Source organism: Elgaria multicarinata, chromosome 4, assembly GCF_023053635.1.
Source record: "Elgaria multicarinata webbii isolate HBS135686 ecotype San Diego chromosome 4, rElgMul1.1.pri, whole genome shotgun sequence".
NCBI classification, from domain to species: Eukaryota; Metazoa; Chordata; class Lepidosauria; order Squamata; family Anguidae; genus Elgaria; species Elgaria multicarinata.
This window is the reverse complement of record NC_086174.1, coordinates 36,585,738-36,606,791: the sequence shown is the minus strand read 5'-3', so window position 1 is coordinate 36,606,791 and position 21,054 is coordinate 36,585,738. Positions and strand designations below refer to the sequence as shown.

The following is a 21,054-nucleotide window of genomic DNA, read 5'->3' as shown; positions in this document are numbered from 1 at the left end:
TGGTATGCTTGAAACTGCCTCCCAGAACACCTGCTGGACACATCTTCTTTCCTTCAAAATCCAGTTTTTTCCATGAAGCCTTTGGCTCAACCCCCTTGTTCCCATGCATCACCAAAAGAGCAGGCAGCCTTGAGCTCTCCAGACGCTAGAGAATAACTCCCATTATCCCCAGCCAGCGTGACCAATAGTCAGAGATTATATACATCCGGGGGGCACAGGATTGCCTTCCCTTGCCCGACTGCAACCAATCTCGTAACCAAACCTAAGCACATATAATTAAATCTCTTGTGTATTCTTTGTTCATCCCCGCCTTCTGTGTCAAATTTTAGACAGCACGCTGCGCACACCAATGGTTGCAAATAATTAAAATCCTCTTTAGGTTGCAAGCATTCATGTAAAAGCAGAGCAAGTGTCTCCTTCACATTACGACAGAAGTAAATGCCCATGGAAAACATTGTTTCTGCTAAATCCAGAAGAAACTTTCAGGAGAAAAATTCAAACCATTTCCTGGTAAAGTCTATCTAAGCATTAAGATTGCATTAGCTCAAGAGTCCTATGGTTTTAGTTTTCAATGAAACTGAAATGGGAACCTTGTGCCAAGTGCCTCTGTTTACCTTTACCTTGTTTTAACCCTATTTTTTAACCAGTGAGGGGTTTGGGAATCGGGGGCACTGTGCTCCAGTGGTTCCGGTCCTACCTCTCAGGTAGATTCCAAATGGTGATGCTTGGGGATAGTTGCTCCTCAAAAAAGGAGCTGTTGTATGGCGTACCACAAGGTGCCATCCTATCCCCAATGCTGTTTAACATCTACATGAAACCGCTGGGAGAGATCATCCGGAGGCATGGGGCGGGGTGCTATCAGTATGCTGATGACACCCAAATATATTTCTCTATGCCTTCAATAACAGCATCAGCTAAGGATAGTGTGTCTCCTCTGAATGAATGGTTTGAGGCGGTAATGGGCTGGATGAGGAAAAACAAACTGAATCTGAATCCAGACAAAACAGAGGTGCTTGCTGTCAAGGACTCTGACCTAGGTTTGGAGGTGTGTCAGCCATTTCTGGATGGGGCTACACTCCCCCTGAAAGACTGTGTTTGCAGTTTGGTGGTGCTCCTGGATCCGTTGCTCCAAATGACAGCCCAGATAGATGCAACGGCCAGGAGTGCCTATTATCAGCTTCGGCTGATACGCCAGCTGCGCCCCTTCTTAGAGTCAGAAGACCTAGACAGAAGTGCACACGCTGGTAACCTCAAGGCTTGACTTCTGCAATGCGCTCTACATAGGGCTACCATTGTACCTAGTTCAGAAACTTTAACTAGTTCAAAACATGGCAGCCAGGTTGGTCACCAGTACATCTAGGGGTGAGCATATTACCCCAACATTAAAATCACTCCACTGGCTGCCAATTAGTTTCCGGGCAAAGTACAAAGTGTTGGTCATTACCTTTAAAGCCCTAAATGGTTTGGGTCCAGGTTACCTGCGGGATCACCTTCTCCCATATAGTCCACCCCGCACACTCAGTTCCTCTGGGGAGAACTTACTTCAGTCAGCTAAAACTAGGCTGACATCAGTTTCCCAGAGGACCTTTTCTTCTGTCACCCCCAGATTGTGGAATGGCCTGCCAGAGGAGATTCGTAAAATTAACTCTCTGTGTGATTTTAAGGCAGCTTTAAAAACTAGCCTTTTCTGGCAGGCCTATCCAGATCAATGTAAAATCATGAATTTTTAAGATGTATTGATTCCTGTTCTAATGTTGTTCCCCGCCTCGATCCAAAGGGAGAGGCGGGTAAGAAATATTATTATTATTATTATTATTATTATTATTATTATTATTATTACTACTCTTCTACTGTACATGTATAGTTTCAGTGCAGTTACACAGGTTTTCTTTGGGACTTATATCCAGTGCTCACTTCACACTTTGAAGATGTTGCGACAGCTGTATAGTCACATGCACACGGTGAATTAGAAAAATCTGAACAACATTGCATTTAAAAATGGAGGTTGGACTTACCTGTAACATTCTAGTACAACCACCAACAATAAAAGCTTTTAAACTAAGATATCCTTCTTTCCTGGTCCCATTATTTTGCATGGCTGTACAGTCCTGCATTCTTTTCATTCTATCCTTAATGTGTTGGAAGAAAAGAAACAGTTGTAATCAAGTCCATCAGCTGGAGACAGACTATGAGTTGTTGCTTCCCCCCCCCCCCCCCCCCGAGAATTGAACATGAGAAGGACCATCACTTGTGGCACTTATGTTCATTTCACTGGAGACCCAGGTTTGCAGGCTTTTATAGTATTTTAAGTTTTTTTAAAAACACACACCCTGCAACGCCTGTTTAATTACATGTGCCAGTATGATAAAAAGTGAACCTCCTGTGAAAGGCGTGTCCCCCATACATTCTTTAGAGGTATTAATGTATGTATAGTGGTTAGTGTTGAAAAAGTACTAGGGAGACTTGGGCTGTAGCTAGACCTAAGGTTTATCCCAGGATCATCCCAGGTTCATCCCTGCCTGAGCGCTGGATGCCCTGTGTGGCACTTAGATAAATAGGTTTGACCCCAGGACAATCCTGGGATAAACCTTAGGTCTAGCTATGGCCTTGGATTTGAATCCTCACACAGCTAAAAAGTTCACACGATGACCAGTCACTGTCTTTCAATCTGACTTACCTCACGGAGTGATTGTGAGGATAAAGCAGAATCATATATGTTACCCTAAATAATTTGGAGAAAGGACAGAAGAGATACGTAACATATAAAATTCTTTTGGGGGCTGACATTAAATGATATGGGCTAAACTTCATTTGAGTAGGTAGTGATAATTAGTTATTTCTTATGAATAATAATTTCTCTTGATTTTTACTTGGTTATGCTTTTACATATTTAAGTATGGTAAGTTGTCCAGAGCCTTAGGAATTGGCAGACTAAAAGTAAAACTCACTCAATAATACTTCACTCAAGTTTGTATCTGGAACTAATTCATGCAAGGGCCTGGGTTCATTAAAACTCAATTTCAGAAAGAAAACAAGAAAAATGTGGCATATAAGCTGATTCTATGTAACAATTTTGAAATAAAAGGAAAATGCAAATCTCTAGACTTATCTCAACAACACAAAACATGCAGCAATCAACTCCCCTCTTTCTGTCATAGCCTTTCTTCACACACACCTCAAATCATCCAACTGCCAGAGTTAGATAAAGAGTAAAAAGACAGAGAATAGTAGTATGAGAACCGTTCAAGTAAGTTTTTAATAGAGTGCACCAGTGAATGTGAATTAGGATGACTTGCGTCAAAAAATATTATTTTTTAAAAAGAACACCAGATAAAAAGGGGTACAGTTCTTTCTTGCCAAAACACCATTCTTTTTTCTAAGGCAACAATACACGTTCATTTCAGAACAGAACTGTTACAGAAGAGAGAGCTACATCACAGTACAGTACAGCATGTCAAGTCCATCTGTCAGAAAGCCATTCTCAAATGGCACACTTAGCTACACTTACAGCCTTCTAACTTCAGGTTACAGAGTTTACCACAGCTTTTTTTTGTATTTTGTTTTTAATAAAGTGACAATTTTGAATGACCTTTCTAATCTTTACAGGAGTGTGCAGATGGGGCCCATATGTTGAAGTTACAGTAATTACGACATTAAATAACATTGCACAACCAATCGCTATGATTAATTCAGTACAAAATAACAAATATTAAAATGTACCAAGTACTAGTGGTTTTACAGAGTTTATATCACTAATTATGAAGGATTTTTTCTTCTTATTCCATAGGCAAATGCCTACACACAGCTGCACATTACAGGCGTAATGATGTGGAATAAATACAAGAAAGTGGGCAAAATATTAAAAACACAGACAAGATATATGGGAACAAAATTTGTACAATCACATAAGTAATAATCTCTTGTTATAAACAATATATGCGTAGCTGTAAAGTATATGAAACTGCATGTACTCTTTGGGGGGGAGGGGGAATATTCCAAAAACCAGTTAATTCCTGAGGTGGCATTTATTAGCTCTTACACTTGGTCAACATTTCAGAATACCTTGTGCTATGAAACAGTCTCAATACGAAGTTATATTTTCATCAAGTGGAATCTGAATTCTTTTGAAGGCAACAAACAATAATATTTCACACCATGATTAATGAATATGAACTATACTTCTATTCTGTTGCTACATTTGACCATGGGTCACAAGAGCAAGATTTAAGTTTGCAAATACAATGTAATCAAGATGTGATTTCTGTTCCCCAACGTGTTTCAAGGAGCCAGAGGTTAAACACACTCAAAATCCCATTTTCCTCACTGTAAGTGCCAACACTGTAAACATGTTTGCATTTTTGTTTTCAACTGAACACTGTTCTATAAAGGAGGAGAAAAGTGAAAGGAAAGGAGGAAGAATCCTGTGTACAACAAAAGCCAACTTTTTTTTACTAATTTAATTGTTATATATGATTTGTTTTAAAATAACTAAAATTGTTCATGCTACAGTTGTGAAAACATTTTTTGTGCATTTCTACTATGGTCACTGTTTTAAAAAATGTATGATAGAGGTAAGAATTATAAAAACCACCAAAAAAATGTAAATAATGACCAGGAAGAACTTTTCAACTCAAAGCAAACACACTTCTGTGCCAATGTCTAGACAACTATACAAGATCTGTATTTAAGCCTTCTTATTATACAACTCTATGAACATAAAATGAACAGAATGCTCTATATACTTACCTGTACATGTGAACATAACTTCTTTAGCTACAGATTTTTCTTTTAATATAGGTCATACTGAATTAAATTTTACAATTCAGAATAACTATGTATAACGTTATTGCAATAGGGACAATTTCTACAATGGGGAGTTTCACAGGCCAATCATGTTAGGCATAACCAGTACATTCAAAATGTAAGCTTGAATCTTCCATGATCCCAGAAATGTCATTGCTCTTTACAGCTTAAGCTCATTTGCTATTTTGGATGCAATATTTTTAAAGGCAATAGAAGTCCCAGATATTCGCTTGAAGCGGACTCCGTTGAGCGATAGGCGTGGCAATTTACACACTTCCATCTCCCACTGAACAAGGCTATCCTGTCGTGCATCACCATGGACACAGAAGAGTAGGAATCTCTCTTTCTGTTCATAGTCACAGTTGTTAGCATCTAACACTTTTCGAATCTCTCTCATCATATCATTTGGGTCCATGGAACTCGTGGTCTTCATACTCCAGGTAAACCTCAAAGACCGTGGCTTAGAATCTTTGCCATCCTCCTTTTCTCTGTCTTTTGGCTCCCCAGAAGTGCTCCTGAAAAGCGAAATAGTATTTAAATACATAAACAAAGGAAATACACTTAAGCAATAGACAGTTTTAAAATGATTTAGGTTAAAACAGATGTTGCTAAGTACAGCCGCAAAAGAAGGCTCCTCAGCTATCAACTATTAGATTTCTTTTAGAGTTCACAACACACACCTCCAAAACATCTAAAGGTCACACAAAACAGAAGGCAATGCATGCTGTAAAAAGCAGGGGAGAAAGGAAGCCACCCTGACACCCATGGAAAATATTATGTTCATACTTCTTTATAGTGGGAGCTTATTTTGCCAATTTAAAGTTGAAGATCTGGAAAGCAAGGGGAACAATCTTGGATGATTCTTGTCTAAAACACCTTACTCCAGACAATAATGTCTCAAGACACAGAGTTAAGAATATCAATGCATCTTCAGCAACTGGATTACTTGCTCCTACTGTGCAATTTAATGATCAATTCTTATAACCTATTTTTTTAAAAAAAATCTAGACTCAATGGGCATAAATACATGGGGAACATTCCCTCCACCCTGCTATAAAAACAACAACACCTACAGTAACATCACTTGCAGGGATGCACTGTTATATGTAGCAAGGGGGTCTTTCCCCATTCCTGTCTTACCTTCTGTGGAAAGTAGAGTACTGTTTATTCAAAATGATCATTGACAGGGAATACACTATCTAATACCATAAAGTATCGAAACAACCTTTTGGCAGTGTTTTCCTCAGACTGTTTTGTGATGTCATGGGGAAAGTAAGGATTAATCCGATTCTATGCATGCTTATGCTGCTGCATGAAGACCCAAAGTTCAATGGGACTTACTCTCAACTAAGTGTGCATATACTTGCAGCCCTAGCGAAGTATGCTCTTTGCATTACACATAGAGCCCCTTTCAACTTCAGCTTCATCAAACAGTCATGGTTCACATTTGTCCCCTGTTCACTGAGCATTATTTAATGAGTTTTAGGCTAATATCCTTCAGTACAACATGCATTTCTAGAAATTCTAGGATGTGGAGCAATGAATGGTGGCCTCAGCATGTCAATTTGAGTGTAAAAGAAAGAACTCTAACCTTCTGTCATCACACAATTTACTGCTTATAGGCAATATATCATGTAACTATCTGGTACTGAGTTACCATAGCTTGGATTGAAAAAAACTCTGCACAGAGTTTCCAAGCCCCTTCCACCCCTCACAGCTATCTGGCCAGTTACTCTCCAAAAGAAACAAACTTCAGGGAAAATACTCTGGCAAAGAGTTGAAGTCAGATAAAAATGCGGGGGGGGGGAAGCACTTGTGTGTATTTCAGGAGCTTTGTGTGTGTGACTAAAGGGCAGAAAGACATGCTGTCATCCAACCTTAGTACCAGATTTTTCACTACCTAACAGATTAAGAGCTCTCTTGGTGGTGGTGGCAGTTGTATGTACATTTCAGGGATGGGGAACCTCTGGCTCACAGGCCTAGTCCGGCCTATGGAGGTTCCCCATCCAGCCTGTGGAGCCTTCATGGATTCCTCCAGGGGGCAGGGTGGGGGAAGAGGAGGAATCCCCGGTTACCACTGATCACAGATCAGAGATAACAGCAGGAGATGTGGGCAGTGGAGGACCTAGCTGGTGTTGGGAGGAGGTACTCCTCCCAGTGCCAGCGGAGTCTGTCCATGCGCTGCCCACCCACCCCCACGGCAACACCCACCCACCCACCCTTGAGATTGGGCAGATTGTATCTTTGCATTTCTACCACATGCAGAGATTAAAGGAGGAATGATACACAAGTGTCACTTAATATTTTCCACAAACTTGATGAGAACCCTTTTCTTTCCAACCTCCTTCACTTGCTTAGTTACTAACAAGAGTGGCTACTGCTTACATGTGCTAAAACATGTGTTCAGTTCATAGCCTTTCCAGCACACAAGGCAGGAAGAATACAGACACCAGCACCTGAAGGCCTGAGAGCATTCTCACATCAACCAGTTCAAAGACGTTACTTGGAAATTATTTTTAAAAATAATTGGTCTATTTTATGCCTATACATACATTCTTATTAACCCCCAAAAGGACTTCCCTGAACATTAAAATTTTATTTTGTATTTGGAAAAAGCAGAGGGGTCTGGCAGTTGTACTTATTGGTTTGGGTGATTAGGTAGTTGGCTCGCTTCTCAGAATTGTAATGTAAGATTTTACTGCAGAATCAAAGATAATGCTTGAATATCCAAATGTATAAAGATATTTAAAGCTCTGACCTTGGAAAGACTTAGACGGTAGAGGCCCCCAATGCGGACTACTGACATCTAAGAACCTGCACTCATAGCTACTGATTGGTTTGCTTGCTTTTAACAAAGTTATTTAACTTCATCTTATATTTAAAAGAGAAATGGGAAATTTAACTCATACATAATATTTTAAGAAGACAAGTGATCTAGAGGCTCCTCTGTTTAACATATGAGTTTAAAGGCTTTCAGAATCATGAAACTTTGAACACAAAGGGACCTAGCAGCGAAGTATTAATAGTGGCTCCTCACCTTGAGGTGTCAGTTCTGCCACTGGCTTCGCCTTCACTTGGATCCCTCAAAACAAAGTTAAGGTCAAGATTTTAATAAATGAAGGTTAAAAAAGGAATCAAGAAAACCTGTATCTAGAACAAAGTTAAGATTACTGTTGAGCAAATATTCAGCATGAAATTGTCATTTACTGAGATTTTAATAATATTTTTCACAGCTGCAGCTGACTCCTTCCTATGAAAACCCCAATTTATTTTTACCCTGCTGGGTAGTTTCAGTTTTCCCACCCCTTCCCTGTACATTATGACTAGCTAAAAGAACCATCCTCTGACACACTCAAAAGTCAGAATAGTGAGATACATTGATTTCCGTTCTGCCCCCCTCCCCAAAATACATATTAAATGCAAGATCACCATCCACAAAGATGTAGTTCAGATAGGGTTCTTACTCACGAAGGCCTCAATAAGTTGTTAACACTGAGCAGCTTGCATGATTATGGCCATGACACCGCAGCCCAGTCGATAATTATGCTATGTATATATTTATTTATGAATTCAGGCCTATAGAGAGTGCCTGAAAATAAACGTATGAAATTTCTGCCTCTAAACCTTCCCAGCTCCTGTTTAAGAGCTTTGAGACACTGCTTCATAACAGCATTTGCAGAACGCACAGCTCAGGCAGAAGCTGTCTTGGGACTGACTTGGAAGAGACAAACCTAACAATACCTTGTTAAATTTGGTCTGATCAAGAGTCTGGTCAAGTAGGCACTCGACATTTTCCAAAAAAGTATGTAACATTTGAGGGGGGGGGGGCTCCTGTATACAGCATAACACAAGTATATTGGTATGTATAGACACTATTACATTTACATCCAGTACAAAGCAATATTCCATATCAACATATCCATGAACCAGTTGTGCTGAATGATGCATCTTACCTTATGCAAGACATACTTAAACAAGGGTCATTATTAACCCATTAACCATTAAAACTAACTATACAAGAGCACTGTCTATATCAAAACTGCGTATCTTGTGACCGACCAAGCCAAGTGCAGCCAGATGCTTGACATTATTATTATTATTATTATTATTATTATTATTATTATTTATTTATTTATTTATTTATTTATTTATTTATATAGCACCATCAATGTACATGGTGCTGTACAGATTACACAGTAAATAGCAAGACCCTGCCGCAGAGGCTTACTGGCTCCCCTGCCCCTCCACAAATCAAGAAACACGCTGGCTTATTTCCAGGCCAACCTGAATTAGGTGGAAAAAAGGGGAGAAGCAAATTCGCAGGATGCTGACTTTTTTGCATAACGACAAAATACTTTGTATATTAATATTTCAATACATATATTGAAATATTAATATACAAAGTATTTTGTCCTTATGCAATTTTTTAAAAAATGTTTCAAACAATTTATATATGTACATAGGTCCCTGTGGCAATATGTCAAGTTAATTTTACATAAGAATATATTTTTTACTACTTGTCGTCCCTATCAGTTTTTACAGTATGTAGTTTAAATGTTTACAGCCCCCTGAAGAAGGCCTTGAAAAGATACAGGCCGAAATGTGTCGGGCTCTTCAACCTACAAATAAAAAGTTCAGCATACTGAGAATTTTCTTCTCCCCTTTTTTTCACCTAATTTAGGTGCTTTTCTCCCTGTTTTTGTTTCCAATCTGAATTAGGAACACCAGCAGCCACCAAGTAAGTAGAATGGAAGGGAGAGAATTCTTCCATAGCTTAGATTAAAATCAAAGATGTAGAAGTGTGTGTGTGTGTGTGTGTGTGTGTGTGTGTGTGTGTGTGTGTAGGGTGAGGGAGGGGTAGAGAGAGAGAGAACATGTAACTGAGTGAGTGAATGCCTATCTCGTGTCAGGCAGGAACACTCTAAGCCTCTACAACTTGTATTTCCAAGCTCAGAAATGATGGCAACATCATTATTGATAACCATTAGCTTTTGCACTCACAGACAGGCACTAAAAAGAGCATGTTTAACGTGAGCCAGGTGGGCTGCTGTGGATGACTTGTGGACTGCTTTCGGTTTGGTGGATCACAAATTATGCAGGCCTGATCTATATAGAACATTCCATACACAAACCAGAACTTTTTTTAAAAAAAGTACAGTAGTCTTGCGTGATATTAAATCATAAGTATGCCAAACTGCGTGTTGTGATATAATATGCCTTATTTCAATATTTTTTAAAGTACTGCAGATCCCATCCCATATTTGTACACTGCAGAACATTTTATGTTAGTACAATATATTTATAAAACTATTGCATATAGAAATAAAAGAGACGGGATTAACCAATTTTGCAATTATTGATTGAAATTTTAGATATAGTTAGTAAGTGACCCAACACACATGATGCTATTTTCCAAGTGCTTACATGCATGGTAAGCCTTAGAGTGCTATCAAGTGAGTTCTCCATTGAACTCAGCATGGAAAGAATTTCAGAGCTGAAAAGTGCCTTATTAGAAATCTATCAGAGAAGACCCACAGGGAAACAAAGTCAGCTGTAGAACTCCCAGGTGATTTTAGTGGAACAGAAAACTGCCACACAAGGTTTTAAAACAAGATTCATACCTCTGGGTTTAGAAAATACGGTTTCAGAATGACAAAATTACATCATGATGATACTAGTTAATTAAAAGGAAAATTCATTGTTAGACTATTAAAGAATACTGCTGATAAAGCAGGCAAGTTTTGAAAGTTCAGTCAGAAAAGTGTTCATCTTGGATTTAAATTCGGCTCCTGGAAGAGTTTGTGTCATTGCCCAGTGGTTTTAGCCTGAATGAATAAAGGCATTTATATGGTCTGCACCCTATAAAATAAAATGTACTTCCCTTCCTTTTAGATCAACCTTCCATAACCCGGTGCCCTCTAGATTTGGACTAAAAATGCCATCCTTCTCAACCAGCATGGGAATGATGGGAGTTGCAGTCCAACACATCTGGAGGGCATCAGGTTGGGGAAGCCTGTTTTAGATGTTGCCTATATGTGTTACAGAAGGGACCATCTTAGAAGAGGCATTCCTCCTGGTGTGAGATAAGGCAGAATACATGTTCTACAATGGTGTCTGGCATCTACAGGTTTTAGAATTTTACTTACAGCGGGGTAAGGAAATTATTAGCAAGTTACAATGTAAGTTACAATGGCTTGTATCTGGAGAAGTGTGAGCATAAATATGGCTGTCGCCTGCCCCACCCCAAAAGTCACTCAAGAGGCCAGAAGACCTTCTGGAACACTGTGAGATGGGGCATAGGGGTTGCATGAGAGACGGGAATCATCCTTAAAGGGGGTGAAGGCACTTTGCAGGAGTATCCTACACTTGCACTTCTTTGGATATAAGCCATGGCACTTCATCTTTCACACACAAAAAGATGAATGGGAAAATGAGAAAAAAATAATAATACTTGGTACTGCTCCAAGACAACAAGAATTTCTTACACCAATGTCATTTCCATGTAGGAAATTGCACCTGCTGTCACACTGTGCCTACTCAAATAGTGGGAAGCCCATAATAGCAGCAGTTTTCCACAGCATATTCATGCCAAACCACAATGAGGTATATATACTCACCACACATGATTGTGCACATAGCTTCTTTCACAGAAGTGAAATCCCTGTAGGAAACTAGCTGTGCCAGAATTGGCCTTTAGCATTTTAAATGCCAGTGCGCCTATCAACTTTTTCATACACACCAGCCAAAGAACTAAGATTTTTCATATCTAGCTGATTTCCACACCAAATGTTTTATGTTTCTTTCATAATGGCATCAACAGAGAAAACTACCATCATTGCTGTATCATGTAACTCGATTACACTTTTGAGTTATGTGGGGCTCCCAACCAGTCACCCAATCAGGTGGGACCTGCTTAGTTTTAATAATATAACCTCAATATTCCACCTTTCAGAGTACGTAGAAATGAAAATGATTATTCATACTAACCTGCGGACAAATTTGGAAGTTATTTTGCTTATAATGCCAGTTGATGTCCCCCTTCTCGTTTGCGCAAATGTGCCTGTTTCATGCGATGGTGATGCAGGCGGGCCGTTATAAGTGGCGTTGCGCCGCTCCCGTAGCTGCTCACCATGGAAAGTGCTTCGGCTTGAACTCCCCCGAGGAAAGCGGGTTCGGTCTGGAGTGGTAGTGCTAATACTGTGAGCAGATGGGGAAGCAGCAGGCGCCCTTTGAGTTGCACTGCTGGAAAGGCAGAAGAATGTTTGAAAGTGAGAGAGGCAGAAAGAGCCAAGTCAAAAGAAGCCGGCACTATGACGAAGCTTATTTTCTAAGCTTATTTTCTGGACTAAACTTGAGGTTTGTGCAATTCTCAATATATGTAATCTACTTCATGTGCTTTCGGGATAATATGGATTATATATTTTAATATTGCCTAAGTCTACAAAGAGCAACGGGATTTTGCACATTCAAAACAATCATAGAAAACGCGAAAGCTTGAGAATAAATGTGTATTTTTGTCCTACAATGCCCATATTTCCGAAGGTACATGGGATTTGTCTTTCCAGCAGGAAGGCCCCAAACAGAAAGGGGGAGGGGGAAGGACAAGAGAGAAAGCAAATCAGAAATTTTACTCACAAATAGCACTGCCACGGTAAACTGGTGCATTTAAATACAAAAATATATACACAGGATATCAGTTGCACATGCATGGACGGATACCATTTTTGGCTAGTCTAGAAAACATGGTTCTATTTTCAAAGCCTGATTTATTAGTTAGAATGTCGGATGAGGACTCGGGAGAACTGGGTTCAAATTCCCACTCAGCCGTTAAAGCTCATTGGGGGATCTTGGGCCATTCACTATCTCTCAGCCTAACTACCTCAAGGATTTGTAAGGATGAAACAGGCAGTGGGGGGATAAAATGTAATAACACAAATTAAAAAAGAAATTTCTTTTGCCTAGACTTCTCTTAGGTTCTTGTTTTTCAGTCCACTAACTAGTTTGAACCTTCCTTCAGCCACCTTGCCTCTGGCTCCCTGGTCCTTCACTTTATCTACTTCCCAAGGCCTCCTTCCAGTCTGAGCTCAGATAGCTACTCCTGTCTCTCAAGCCAATATGAACTGGTAATATCAGAAAGACAGACAATTTCCCCTTCTCTCAAAGAACCTTGACTACAAACAATCTAATAGCTCTGTTCAACTGAGCAGTTCAACTAAGCTTTCCAACACTGTAATATCAGCTCAGGCCATTGGTGCTAGAAACTTCAACATCGTAACCACTAGAAAATATAGATTGTCAAAGCTCAGCAGTATTGCATACTGTGCCACTTGTAATTAAATACCTATGCATATTTGCAAAGCATCATACAAATACTACATCATGAAAAATACCTTGGTCGATAAGTTTCAGTGCCATCTTTGATAGTGGGCAGTGTAACTTTTATAGGGTGACCAGAAGCAGACATGGACTTCTGGTGTCGAGGTCGTGCTGATATTGCAGAAGTGACGGCAGAGCCGGCAGAAGACGTACTGCTTGCAGACATTTCTGTTAGACTTTTATCACAAGGAAAGAAGGTGTCAAAAGGAATGTCCTGAGACGAGATGTTCTAGTAAAGTACTGCCATATAAAACATTCTAGCTAATGTTGAATCCCCCCCTTAAAACAGATTTAAAGCTAAGGCATGATAATCAGCAGTTTCCACTGGAAAAAAATGCTGCAATTCTACTTTGTATTAGCTGTATTTAAGTTATAGGCGTATACTTTTAGGATATAAGGTTTTCTAACCTCTAAGAAAACATGTGGAAGGAACCGTTTGGTGACCTTTCTGCACATGTTTGAGAGCAGGTACAGATGAAGAAACCTGAAATTAATTATATTTTCAGATGTTCAGGGGGGAAAGAGTAGTACCAAAAGAGTCAAGGTGCTCCTAAGACTCTGAGAGGTAATGAGAGGTATTTGGACTTTCGCTGAATAATCAAAAGAGCACAGAGGAAAGGATCTCCCACCAAATCCCATTAATGTGCATAAATACTTAAGAAAAAATACACCTGCTTGATCAACCATAGCAAATGATTTGTAATCATGGCACAGCTAATATTGATGAATTAGCTCTACCATTTGATCCAATTAAAAAAAGCTACTGGTGGCATTTTAAATGAATCCTTTAGTAATTTCCAAATACAAAAATAAGAATAAGCCACAGCATGTACTTCAATGCCAATGTAAACCAGCTCATTAAGAGCAGAGATAGCAACTATTTCACAGGGGGACCTATTTCAATACTTAAGCAAACAAAATGATATTTATTTTTTAGTGCTTCTCAGCATCCCCTATATTAACATTACAGCAGTGGTGGTGGCGGGTGTTCCTGCAAAATTATCAGTTCTCAAAACCTAAAAAGTAGTTACGAGGCAGGGGAAACAGACACAAAGACAGCTCTGGATGCATCAATAAGGGGAAAAGCCCAGATCACAACTCTATTGAATATCACCTGACATCATATTATTTGGCCAATGCAGGACACATCAGGGACCAGAAACAGAAGGAAGAGGGCATCCAACACAGGTCAGACAAAGGAGAAATGCAAAATTGCATCTCAGGATGCAAAATGTTTGTTTTCACAATGCCTGACGCATTTCAGTCTGTACTGTATTCAAAGGCCTTTATCAGGGGGCACCTGGTTATATTAAAAAGTTTGTAATACTTACATATAGGCATAGGCCCTTGTGGCAATGCACTTAACCTAAACATATTATGTTATGTGTTATTTTAATGTATTTTATTGTATTATTAATTTTACAGCACTGAGTAGGGGGTTGGACTTGATGGCCTTATAGGCCCCTTCCAACACTACTATTCTCTGATTCTATGAAAGAAGATAGATACCTGCCTGAGTTCAGGTATGCCCAAGCTTCCTAATGAAGGTGATATTAGGAGCAGCTTGTCACAGATTAGGCAGGGTTCTCCTTAGCCCTGTGGGCTTCCATTTGCCTCTCCAGTTGCAGGACCAGTTTGGGTGAGGTTAGTTCCCAAGGCCTCTTAAACCATGTTGAATTTGTTACATTAAATGTTTCTTTAAGCCCTGTGACCATTCAACGTGAATTCTTACACTCTAGATGTATCAGGTTCAGTACCTGTTGTCTTTCCCATTCTGAATGGCAGAATAGCGATCTGTGGAGCGTTCGCAGACATAGGTGTTTCTTCGCGTCATGCCAGTCCCAGAAAAAACATTATTCTAGAGAAGATGGGAACATGCAGGTACATGTAAATACAACTGAAAAGATTTGGTAGTAGAGTAAGAAAGCCTAAATATATAGCAGTAACATATGCATATGTTCTCTTGTGCATTTTGGCATCTCACACTTAGTCATGCATTTTCTAATTTAAGTTCATTGGTAAAATCATCACTCTATTATTTATTCTAACAAACATGCTAAAGGTACAGACTCACAATGTCAAAAAAGAACTTTTGTAGGGATTCTGATCCTAGAAAGATGCGTATGTGTGAAAAATAGTGGCACATCAGAACAATAGACCGAGGACACAATTTGGGCATGTGCACGCAGTGGTTTCCACACCCTGGAGAACTCTGAAGTTACTCTTCCCATAACTGCAAAACTCGTTCAGGGATTTGGCAAGACAGCTTTTTAAAGGGAAAATGGCACTGGTGTACACCCCTTTCCCTGCCACTCACAACAACACACAAAGGAAGAATTGGACAAAGAAAGAAGCACTATTGCTACCCCTCCTTTTAAAAGATTTGTGTGCCAAATACTCAAAATGCATTTGCGGTTTCAGGGAGTCTGAAGAGCGCCTTGGGGCTTCTGCATTGCTCTATGCAGCCCTCTGAACTCCGGCCTTGGCCCTGGGAGCACTAGCCTTGTTTGTGCACTGAGCGAAGGCATGGCGTGGAAAGCGTGAAACTTGAAGTACTTTTCCCATACAAGAAGATGCAATGTTGCACAACTATCTCCATCAAGGGGGAAGGGTAGAAATTGTGCAAATCATTTGGGCATACAATTGCATCACACATGACATTGTGAGGTTGTTCAGGTGATCAGCGAGGGAACCAATGCAGCATTTGTTGTTTCCCCAGCCCCTTCCCCCCATGCATGCCAGTCACGGGACTGCGTTTACCCTAATTACCTGCACTGGGTTACAGGCTGCCGTGTTGTAGGGCGGGTGAAAATTCACTACACCCATGCCATGCACCATGTTCAAAAGACATGGCAACCTGCACTCCGCACCAGGTAATTAGGGTAATCCTAGTTGCATGACTGTGTGGTGGGAGCTGTAACTGTGGTGGGAGCACACAAGCATTCCTGTCTTCTCACTTCTCCTACAGAAGTGCTGCTTAATTAAATGTATGATTTATTTATTTTTAAAAAAAATACATTTCTACACCATTCAACAGCCTTGGCGCTCTGGGGGTTCGCAACAGTTAAAAACATAAAATACAGCAACATGATAAAATATAACATAAAACGTAATACGATAGTATAACACCGAAATAAAAACCACCAGCAGTGTAAAGATCTAAAAATACAATTAAGAGATTCAAAACAATACAAACTGGAGAACTTAAAATGCCTGGTAGAATAAAAAGGGATTAGCTGGCACAGGAAAGACCACAACATAGGGACAGATGGATCTTTCTGGAAGGGCATGCCACACCTGGGGTGCCACTACTGAAAAGGCCATTTCCTTAGTAGCCACCTGCCCCACTTCATTTGGTGGGGGAACCTGGAGGGTAGCCTCTGAGGATGATCTTAAGGTCTGGGCAGGTATATATAGGAGGAGATGGTCCTTCAGGTAACCTGGCCCCAAGCCATTTAGGACTATGAAAGTTAATACTAGCACTCTCAATTGGGCACAAAAACAGACTGGAAGCTAGTGCAGATCACAAAACACTGGTGTAACATGTTCATAATCGACCACCCTGTTTACATTTTGCCCTATTTTGGACCAGCTGTTTTCCTTACCTTGAATACCTATGTACTAGAGTTAGATTGTCCAGTGATATTGAGTCATGTCTATGTAGTATGGACAAGAGAGAGCTCTTACATCTACTTACAGAACCTAAGGCTTCAGTGTTATTTGAAAAGAACAAGTTCTCATTATTAGCAACTTCAAATCCAAAGTGGCAGCCACAATGAACAGTGACCTGAAGGGAAATGCAAATTCCTGTAGCCTCTGGCAAACAGCCACTGCAATTATTTCCTAATTGCCTTGGATCATCTTTCCTCAAAGGGGAGAATATTGATTTGAATAGTCAGCCATTGACACACTAAACTAGTCCCTATTTATAAACAGCTGTTTCAGTATGTGTGTGTTTAAGATAGAGTGTAACATCATAACTAGTGAAGGCATCAAACGAAGAGGGCCGCAAGTGGTCTGCTTGCCAGATTTTAGGTGTCCATTTTGTGGCTTCCTTTGAGAGACCTGTTGAAATGCCCCAGCTGATTCCTATTATGTCATCAAAGGTGTGCTATGGCATAGATCTCTCCAAGGTTATCAACGCCAGCATTGACTGGAAACTTCTGTCCTGCTCAAGGGGAAGAGCTGGTGTATGTAGCCCAATCCATGCAGAAAGGACATGACAAGGTTAGAGGCCTCTAGGCACAAGAACACCTCCAAAATTAAGTCATTGGGACATGCGGGGACTTATATACCCCTGGCATCCTCAAGGAATCCATTTTTATCGGATTAAAGCTAAGGACAGTGGAGGGGATGAATCTTCCATCACCAACCTTAACAAATTGGCATTGCAGTTTCACTAGACACATAGAGGAATAGGACATCATGGACTCTTGAAAGAAACAGAATGGACTGGGGACCCCCTCCGTGAAGTGCCAAACTAAGGATTTTGGTTTGACTTTAGCTAGCAAGATGTACAAAATTATATATAAAATTATGCATGGTGTAGAGAAAGTGGGGCAAGAAGAGTTTTTCTTCCTATTTTAAGATATGAGAACCCAGGTTCCTCCCATGAAGCTGACTTGTGGGAGACTGAGGACAAAAGAAAAGAAAAGAAAGAAAAGGAAAAAATTCCATAGTTAAACTATGGAATTTGCTACCATAAGATGTAGCGATGGCCACCAATTTGGATGGTTTTAAAGTGGGATTAGAAAAATTCATGGAGGAGAAGGCTATCAATGGCTACTACTTCTGATGGCTATATGCCACCCCCAGTATCAGAGATAGTATTCCTATTACACCAGTTGCTGGGGAACACAATCAGGAGGGAGCTATTTCACCCCTATGTCCTACTTGTGGTTTTCCTACAAGCAGATGGTTGAGCAGTGTGTGAACAGAATGCTGAACTAGATGGACCTTGGTCTGATCCAGATTGTCTCTTCTTATGTTCCTGAGGTGGGATATGCCCACCTGCAGTAAGCAACCGATAACCAGAGCTGTGGGGCAGACCTCCTCTGTTGCTGCTGCAGCTGCAGTAGCGCAAGCTGTTCTGTACTATCACAGCTATCCGGCTGCCTATCTATAGGTTTACAATGACTCCTTTTCTATTCTGCTAGATTACTGCATGAGCACTGATGTAGGAGTCTGCAAGACTTTTAGGAGCCAAATGGGAGGGCGGGGGGAAGGGAGGATCCTGAGAGGAGCAGTACAAGGAAGAAGTGTTCCTGGTCCTGCATTCTAATCCCCCTTCCGCTCTCCACCACCAGGCATTGCTTTCCTCTCAATGCTTATTTGAGATGTGCCAGGATGTAAAGTTATTTGGGAGTCCCTTTCCTCAACAGCCAGTTTTTTATTTGCCAGTAGCTACTTGACAACTAGATTTTTGTGACACTGCTTTTTTGAAGATACCACCATTAATCAAATTACACAAGATTATTAACTAACCAATAGAATATGAATACTTGCTTTTGTATTACAGAGAGTTTTTGACCCATCAGTGAACAAAGATCTCACTTACACTCGGAACGGTAGTTGATTTCTTTCTTTCGGGGCCCACCAGTGGACTTGCTGCCATCTCGCCTTTGGACCCAACTGTAGTGCTGCTCAGTTTGCGTGATGCATCTTTGTCCCAATCCTCTTTGTGCTCACTCTCCACACTGTTTGCCTGAGCTCTTTTTGAGTACGAGACGGCGGGAGGAATTGACGGCCCAACTGTCAAACAGAGGTAACGTCAATGAGAGGATGCTCTCTGCATCACCTTCAGCCAGTCTGACAATTATTTCCATTTGTACTAAAAATAAAATCCAAGAACAAATAAGACACTGATGCTACCCTACAAAGAGAGAGAGTGAGAGAGAGAGCGAACGACCATACACAGAATTTACCTGAAAACAAATGAGTCATCAGAGCCTTGGTTACACAATCTTACACAGCATTAACTTAGTATTTACTATTTGTTCCTTATTAATCTGTTAATATACCATTCAAAATGAATGTAATCAGAGGCATACTTCAGGGATACTCAGCTGGCTTCTATGTATAATCCCCCAATGATTCAGTTGGCTACCACCTCATTTGTGGATCTTCAGTATAAGCAATTCTGTTACAACTAGTCTTTTTTTTAATGAAAATGCCAGAGGATCAATCTAAAATCAGTACAACAAGAGCTCTATAGAATATATAGACCCATTTCACACTATCAAATTAAATTGTCTTAATCAGTGGAACAGGCTAGCCGCCATTTCTCTAATTACCAGGTGTCGCTTGTTATGTCATCTGAAACTGGACAGCATGGCTCAAATAACCCATGGCTTGTTGTTACTACCCATTAAGGCACAATCCTATGCATGTTCAGAAAGCAAAAAGTCCTACAACTTCCAGCATTCCCCAGTCAGCACGACTGGCTGGGGAATGCTGTCTAAACATCAATAACTTATTAAGCAACCTGTACTTAGTTTCTGACTGTTCTGCATCATTCTTGCCCAACCACTAGTGTATTCTTCACATCCCTCACCGTTACTTTTCTGACTACAATCTTGGCTGCTAGACAGAGGGAAAGCAGGGGATGCTTGGACTCAACTCAAACATATCCCTCCTCCCACACCCGATACACACACATACTGAACAACTGCTCAGTGTTATGATGGGTTTCACTAAGAAGCTCCTTGCACCACTGATCAGCTATTGAGGATGTTTTGGGGTGGGTGGGAGAGAGAGACGGGTTTTCTGGTTGTCCCTACTCGACTAGGAGCAGTTTCTGGCTTTCTACATCATTGCATGGTTCCCTAGATTGGGAGCTTTATCTCCAAACACAAACCTAGCTTAGATCAAATTTTGTTTTTCCACCTGCACTGCAGGCTGCAGCAAGAATTCACAACCAAGCAAGTTTTACCCTACCCTGTGCCTGCTTACCCTACCCTGTACCTGTTTGCATTCTCTTCCCCTCCTTGTTTTACTAGGATTTTATTAGATTGTAAGCCTATGCGGCAGAGTCTTGCTATTTACTGTTTTACTCTGTACAGCACCATGTACATTGATGGTGCTATATAAATAAATAAATAAGAAGAAGAAGAAGAAGAAGAAGAAGAAGAAGAAGAAGAAGAAGAAGAAAGCAGTCCTCTCAGTTACAATGAAGGAGATCATTAGGGCTGTGCTAAGCAACCTGATGACCTCCAAATCTTTTGGATACACTTCCCACTTCCCATAAGGCTTAACCTTATGGGCAACATTCAGGGGTTATGGGACTTGTAATCTAAAAAGGGCACTGGGTTTCCTATCCCCCAGGATTAGAGGGAGGGTTTGCTTTCCATAAACACCAGGAAAGCCTCCGTTGCACACAGGGATCCAGCCTACAGGGCTGTGGCCAATGGCTTGCAACGTTGTTCAGGCATACAACTGTTTTCTTTATGGAAATAAATTCAGCCCTTTCATCTAACACATTAGTGTGATAGCGCACCTGCTTTGCAAGCAGAAGGTCCCAGGTTCGACCACCAGCTTCTCCAGGGAGGGCAAGGAAAGGAATCTTGCCTGGAGCCCTGGAGAGCCATTGCTGCCAGTCAGTGTCGATAATACTGGGCTAGATGGACCAATGGTCTGACTCAGAATAAGGCAGCTTCCTATGTTGCTGTCTTCCTTGAAAAATTACTGTACTGCAGACATGCTCGTTCAAGTTTGATATTCAAAGCAATGATGACAAATGCAGAGCAGTTTCATTATGCAGATAGTTAAAATAGCTGCAGACACCAGAAGAAATGCAAATGAAAATTGACACATCTGTCAACTAACCCAAACTATATTTGCCATGGAAGGCTCACATGATAAAAGCATCACGATGAG

At 40.5% G+C, this 21,054-nt stretch overlaps 1 protein-coding gene across 7 annotated transcripts in view; it reads right to left on the bottom strand.

The window, feature by feature from the left end:
* Positions 1-3,237: 3,237 nt before the first annotated feature.
* Positions 3,238-21,054, bottom strand: part of MARK1 (microtubule affinity regulating kinase 1) — an 80,017-nt gene continuing 62,200 nt past the window's right edge. For 3 of the 7 annotated variants that reach the window (XM_063124086.1, XM_063124088.1, XM_063124093.1), the window contains 6 exons: positions 18,737-18,930; positions 14,937-15,037; positions 13,194-13,355; positions 11,791-12,045; positions 7,841-7,885; positions 3,238-5,318 (listed from right to left, as the gene is read on the bottom strand). In XM_063124086.1, coding sequence (XP_062980156.1) covers positions 4,964-5,318; positions 7,841-7,885; positions 11,791-12,045; positions 13,194-13,355; positions 14,937-15,037; positions 18,737-18,930 — 1,112 coding nt within the window. In that variant the 3' untranslated portion in view covers positions 3,238-4,963. The remainder of the gene's footprint in view (positions 5,319-7,840; positions 7,886-11,790; positions 12,046-13,193; positions 13,356-14,936; positions 15,038-18,736; positions 18,931-21,054) is intronic. The other 4 variants (XM_063124087.1, XM_063124089.1, XM_063124090.1 and 1 more) reach the window with 3 other exon arrangements.